This window comes from Oryzias melastigma, linkage group LG24, assembly GCF_002922805.2.
Source record: "Oryzias melastigma strain HK-1 linkage group LG24, ASM292280v2, whole genome shotgun sequence".
Classification (NCBI taxonomy): Eukaryota; Metazoa; Chordata; class Actinopteri; order Beloniformes; family Adrianichthyidae; genus Oryzias; species Oryzias melastigma.
In genome coordinates, this window is record NC_050535.1 from 18,104,732 (window position 1) to 18,111,387 (window position 6,656).

General features: G+C 36.4%; 1 protein-coding gene across 3 annotated transcripts in view; it reads right to left on the reverse strand.

Moving 5' to 3' along the window:
* Window positions 1-6,656, reverse strand: part of prkg3 (protein kinase cGMP-dependent 3) — a 17,463-nt gene that overhangs the window by 932 nt on the left and 9,875 nt on the right. For all 3 annotated transcript variants that reach the window (XM_036210590.1, XM_024291796.2, XM_036210591.1), the window contains 14 exons: window positions 5,859-5,964; window positions 5,696-5,759; window positions 4,296-4,373; window positions 4,127-4,215; window positions 3,757-3,822; window positions 3,576-3,623; window positions 3,457-3,498; window positions 3,260-3,371; window positions 1,890-2,026; window positions 1,719-1,808; window positions 1,451-1,592; window positions 817-980; window positions 503-619; window positions 334-396 (listed from right to left, as the gene is read on the reverse strand). In XM_036210590.1, the coding sequence (XP_036066483.1) occupies window positions 334-396; window positions 503-619; window positions 817-980; window positions 1,451-1,592; window positions 1,719-1,808; window positions 1,890-2,026; window positions 3,260-3,371; window positions 3,457-3,498; window positions 3,576-3,623; window positions 3,757-3,822; window positions 4,127-4,215; window positions 4,296-4,373; window positions 5,696-5,759; window positions 5,859-5,964 (1,318 nt within the window). The remainder of the gene's footprint in view (window positions 1-333; window positions 397-502; window positions 620-816; window positions 981-1,450; window positions 1,593-1,718; window positions 1,809-1,889; window positions 2,027-3,259; window positions 3,372-3,456; window positions 3,499-3,575; window positions 3,624-3,756; window positions 3,823-4,126; window positions 4,216-4,295; window positions 4,374-5,695; window positions 5,760-5,858; window positions 5,965-6,656) is intronic.

A 6,656-nucleotide genomic window follows, 5' to 3' on the forward strand; every position in this document is an offset into this window, starting at 1 on the left:
AGACAAATAGATCCGTGAACGTCTTTGTTTGGAGTCTGAATCAAAACTGTACGATATTCCTCACCACTTATGTCGCACTGCTAATCTCGGCCTTGTAAGCTAGCAGGAGAGCGTATAAACAAAGGGATGATGGGATATCAGAGCAGGCTTACTCCCCACTAACACAACTTAGAAGTGAATTTCTGCTGATGTCTTAGAAAATGACTTAGGTTTTTTTTATTCTGTCTTAAAACGGCCTAATTATAATAATAAAAAAACCACTGGGAACACTTTAAAAATAGGTCAAGATTTTTCTTTTTTGGGCCTCGTATGATAGGATGTTGCCATGGATACCTGTGATGCCGCACATCTTTGATTCCGTTCTTGGTGTTTCCTAACCTCTGACCCGGCCGAGGTCTGGAGAAACGTATTGATCAGAGAAGAATGATGGGAAATGTGTTTTATTTAAAAATATATATTATTAAATGCAGATAAGAATGTCCTGATATGTTTTGTTTCTCACCTGCACAGTTTACTGATGATGGACTTTGCTGCTTCACTCATGTAAGGCGGATACTTGAGCTCACCGTCCAGAATTTTGGCATAAATCTTCTGAGGTTCTGAACTTGAAAAGGGAGGGCTGGAAATTAAAAAATAAATAAATTAGAGTTATTGTAATAAAGTATCTCATCTTAAAGTCGAAACACTGATCCCTGCAGACATCAGCCACAATTATCTGCTGCCATCTGCTGGTTGTCTCACTGAATATTTTTTATACTTCTAGAATGTTTCATTTATGATTAAAGAAATTGGAATAAAGTGATAAAACATAGCTACCTTCCCGCCAGCAGCTCAAAGATCAGAATGCCAAGAGACCAAAAGTCAACCGCAAAGTCGTGTCCCTGGTTCTTGATGATCTCTGGAGCCATGTACTCAGGCGTGCCAACAAAAGAGTACGTTTTATCTCCACGCATCAACTCTTTTGCAAACCCGAAGTCGACCTGTGAACAGTTGGGATACTATTTACGGAAAAATGTCTGGCTTTATGTTTGTTACTAACTTCCATCAGGAATTAACTGAGCTGGATGATGGTTCTTCTGTTTTAAACTAAAGCAAAATAAAATATAAACTAGATTTCTGGCCAAGAAACAAAATATTCGGCTTTAGTTGTGAGTGTGCGGTAGTCTTCCTCACACAGTAATAACACGGTTCAGCAGTTGTGTCGTTTGTCCTCAGATTTATGTTTGCACAGACGCTTGACAGATTTTAAATGAGGCGAGAGGGTTGAGTGCGGCTCACTCTATGAATAAAAACTAGATTTCCCACCGTGTTTACTTGGGTTTTTATTTCACATTTTTTCTGTCGAACTGGGCGGGGGGAAAGCATTGTGTGCACAGAAGGTGCTCAGACAAAAATCTATCACTTTGAACATGTTCTGCATACTGAAGCAGTTCTTCAGAGCAACACTCACTAGTTTGATGTACCCTCTCTGGTCCAGCATCAGGTTCTCGGGCTTCAGGTCCCTGTACATGATGTTCTTCTTGTGCAGGTAGGCGTAGGCCTCCACCACACAGGCGGTGCAGAACACGGCTATGGGCTCATCGAACCGCCCACTAGGAAGGACATATCATTTAAATACATCAACACTTGGAACAAAAACATACATTTTTCTGCAAAAAAAATCATTTTTTTTTATTGTTTTCAATCATAAAATATCTAATAAACTCATTCCATCTCACACTTCTTTGAGTTTGGTCCAAATTTCTCCTCCACTGCAGAAGTCCATGACCATATAAATGTATCTTGTGTCTTTGAAGGTTGCATAAAGTCTAGAATCAACAAGAAAAAAAAACTTTTTTAAGACATGATTGCGTTTAATGGTGGAGTTAGGAGTTTGCTATCTTTGATACCTGACAATGAAGTCGCACTGAATGGCTCTGAGAATCTTCTTTTCAAACAGCATGTGTTCCTCTTGTCTCTTGGCAACAATCTGCTTCTTGCTGACTCGCTTCATGGCGTAATATTTCCCGTGGTTTATTGTTGTCATCTAAGAATAACAGAAATTATCATCATTATTTGTGCTCGGGTTCTGGAAGAGCAGTTTTTAACAGAATGACACAAAGCTTCCCTAATGAAAAAATCTCATCTGGGTGAAAAACAATGAAGTTTACACATCAGTTTTTTGTTTTACTCTAAAATGTATTTTCATTCTATGGAGCCCTGTGCATGCCATTAAAAGATTTTAATAAACTGTTGTCTCAATTTAGCATTTTGTGCTCACAAATTCTTATTTTGTGGCCACAAATTAGCATTTTGCAATCACAAAACAGTATTTTGCGCTCACAAATTGGCATTTTGTAACCAGAAATTATAATTTTGCGTTTTAAATTAGCATTTTGTACTCAGAAATGAGCATTTTGTACTCACAAAATTGTTTTTTGCAATTACAAATTAACATTTTGAGCTCACAAATTAGCATTTTGCAATCACAAATTGTTTTTTGCAATTACAAATTAACATTTTGAGCTCACAAATTAGCATTTTGCAATCACAAATTGGAATTTTGCAATTATAAATTAGTTTTTGAACTCACTATTTGGCATTTTGTAATCAGAAATGATCATTTTGTGTTTTAAAATAGCATTTTGTATGTAAAAATTTGTATTTTGTACTCATTAATGAGCATTTTGCACTCACAAAATAGTTTTTTGCAATTACAAATTAACATTTTGTTCTCACAAATGAGCATTTTGCAATCACAGATTACCATTTTTCAATTACAAATTATCATATGGCGCTCACAGATTAGCATTTTTGAGATTGCAAAAAAAAGGATTTTGACATCACAAATAGTATTTTGCACTCATAAATTAGTATTTTGTACTCGATGAGCATTTTGCGGTCTCAAATTAGCATGTTTAATCACAAATGAGCATTTTACAATCACAGATTAGCATTTTTCAATTACAAATTATAATACTGCGTTCACAAATTAAGATTTTCGAAATTACAAAAAAGAAGCATTTTGACGTCTCCAATTAGTATATTGCACTCATAAATTAGTATTTTGTACTCAAAATGAGCATTTTGTACTCACAAACTAGCGTTCTGCTTACAAATTGGAGGGAATAATGAATCATTACTCTTTTCATGTCATATCCAGAGATCCGTACATTATTATACTTTTACTCAACTTTATTTTGAATGCTGCAGGATTTTCAAAATACATTATAAGACATTGAAATCCCTGGTTTAGAGTGTCATGATAGGCCAGATTTACCAGCTCCACACGGCCAAAACCTCCAACTCCAAGAGTGACGGGATCTCCGAGAAAGCGGCCCTCCTGGTATAAGACAGGAACCAGATCCTTAAACCTCAGGGTGGAGCTGGGCCTAATAAAAACACACACTTTCCTCACACTTTATCTCATTTTATGATATGTAATCAACAAATATAAATCAACTGAGAGCCACTCACAGTGACTTTGCAGGAGTTTCTGCCTCTTGCATCACTTTGGAGCTGAAGGTTGAACAGGAAAGGGTTAGATTTTCATAGTAAATTAATAAATAAAATGAGGTGCGATGTTGCAAACGTACTCATCAAACAGTTCCAGGTGTTCAACGGGGATGGTCTCTTCAAAAACCCTAAAAAAATGAAGTTATTCACATTCTGTACGGCACACAAAGAGACCAAAAAAGTAAATAAACTCCAAAAGAGACAAAAAAAAAAAAAAGGCATCATCTTTATATAAAGGCACCTTTCAGTGTTTGGACTTACTCCTTGTCGATGGAGAAGCAGGTAACCGGTCCATCAGCGGTACAGGTGGCTGTTCTTAAGACCTCGCTGGAGATGGACAAAAGAAAAATATTAATAAAGAAAATTCAGTTAAAATACTACACTTTGATTTAATTTTTTTAAGACAGAAAATGATGCTTATTTTATTTATTTTTTTATTCTACAGATGTGCTTCTACCAAAAAGCAGGAGCCAGTAACTGTCGTACATTATTTTTTTCTAAAAACAGAAAATCACTCATCACACTTAATTGGCAGGTTTTGCGAGCAAAATTGCCAAGTCGACTGCAGGCGAGAAAAGTGGAGAGCGGTGGATGGCGTTGAAGCCTCTTGCAAATGTGTTTCCATGGTTACCGGATGAGGGCCTGCTCCCCAAAGTGCTCCCCTTTCCCCATCCTGCGGATCTGCTTCTGCTGTCCGTTCACATTTTTGGTCACCAAAACCTGAGGGAGCGAATGTTCAAAACTCCCTGGGTATCAGACAAAACAAAAGAAGAGAGAGGAGTAAACAAACAAACAAGTACCTCTCCTTTGAGGATGATGTAGAATGCGTTTCCCTCTGCTCCTTCACGAACGATTACTTCTTTGTCTTGGTACTTTACCTACGAAAAACAGGAGAAAAAAATGCACCTAAAATCAGAAGTCTGAGGTAATAATCATTAAATACAAAAAACCTCTTTATCCACTAAATGACCTGAGTTTAGCAAAAATAATGTTTTGAATTCATCTAAATTATTATTTCTGAATAGTAGGTTAGAAAAAAAAAGGGAAATTCCATAAGTGGGGGGTCTGGGGTTTGTTGACTCGGACTCATCCGTCCTTAACTGCACCTGATGGAGGATTTCAAAATGGCGGACAGGCCTGAGGGACCCAATGTGGAGGAGGGTCGTTTTTTTGTCATCATTACTTTAATTCTTTTGACATCCACTGAGGTTTTCTGGGCTAATTTGGTGTTAAGATAATGTATTAGCAACTTGTTAGCTTTTTTTAGGCTAATTTAGCATCCACTGACGTTTTTTCATCTATTTTTATGCTAAGCTAATATATCACCAGCTTGTTAGCCTTTTTAAGCTAATTTAGCATCCAGTGGCTAATTTAGTGTTAAGCTAATATATTATCTTTTTGGCTAATTTGCTATCCATTGAGGTTTTTGGGGTCTAATTTGGAGCTAAGCTAATTTATTAGCAATGTGTTAGCCTTTATGGATAATTTGGCATCTACTGAGATGTTCTGGGTTAGTTTGGGGTTAATATCCTAGGAGCGTGCTAGCTTTTTTGGTTTATTTGACATCTACTGAAATTTTTTCATGTTCGCATTTTGGGGCAATTTGGTATTTACTGAAGTGTTTTGGGCTAACTTCTGGGTTATGATAAAATTTTGGGGGTATTATGCAAATACTTTTTGCAGTTTCAGCAAATTGTTTTTCTTAATTTCTTAAATGACCAAAGCATCTTCAGTGACCTCATTCCGCAGACAGTATTCACACAAGCATTATCACAGGTAAAGCAAATTTTCAAGTTTTTTAAAATATTTTCCTTTTTAATAAATCAAATCAAATCAATCAATCTTTACTTCCAATATGATGCTACTCAAAATTATTCCTTTATGGCTTAACAAGTTATGCATCAGATATGAAAAAATCTTAAGTGGCTGTTAGATGTTCCCCTTGCTGAGTACTTTTCAAATTTCTTGATCATATAAGAAATACATTTATATCATTTCTAAAAGTGTCAAATTTCTCAGTTGAAATATTGATATATTATCGATGTTTGATTATAATTTTAAAAAGTGACTCATTCGATTTAGTTTTTTTCTTGGCTCATGATTAAAAAATGTCCAAACTTTACCTACATTTCTGTAAAGTAAAAACTGTTTTCATAAATGTAAAACAATGGAACAGAATGTCCAACTATAAGTTACTCACCTCCTCCATGGAATCAAGGATTTTGGACAACTGCACATCATTTAAGTCTTTAAGTGTTCGAGACCTGTAACCATGACAACAGAAGAATTCGTCATCGACACCTTAATCTGAAAACCAGACCTCAAAGTAAAGTGTATTCCTAAATCGTTGGATTTTAGCTCACGTCTTCAGGAAGCCCATCAGCTGTTCTCGCTTCTTCTTGGACTTGTTGGTGATGATGGTTCTGTACGTCTGTCGCTCCATGCACCACAGACGCACCGGAGTCTTTGCTAGTGACAGGGGCGGAGATTAAGAAATGAGCATCAATACAAACTTCTCCAGGCATGGCAAAAATAACTAGAAATATATTTTTTAAGAGCTGCTATTTTAATATTTACAACAAAAACAACAGTTGATTATTTCATTATTTGTCTCATTTTTCAAATGCATATTTTCACATTTTAAATTAATGTATGCTGCTCACAAAAATTAGAGGAGCACTTTAAAGAAACACATTAGATTCATCAGATCTCAATATGAAGTTGGATATCTATACAAATAACAGGGCAGTGTCTTAGGAACAAAAGGATGATAGTCTTTTAATGGAAATAAAAGTTTTCAGCCTACAGAGGCTCAATTGTGTAGACACCATAAAATCAGAGTGAAATGAAGATGTGGCAGGCTAGTCCATTTTTTCCAAAACTTAATTTCTGCAACTTAAATGCTTTTCAGTATCTTGTGTGGCCCCCACCAGCTTGTATGGATGCTTGACAACGTGGCGGCATGCTCCTAATGAGATGACGGATGGTGTCTTGTGGCATTTCCTCCCAGATCTGTGTGAGGACATCCCTGAGCTGTTGTACAGTCTGAGGAGCAACCTGACGGAGCCTAAATGACCCAAACATAATGTCCCAGAGATGTTCTATTGGGTTTAAGTCAGGGGATGGTGAAGGCCATTCAATTGTTTCAGTTCCTTCATCCT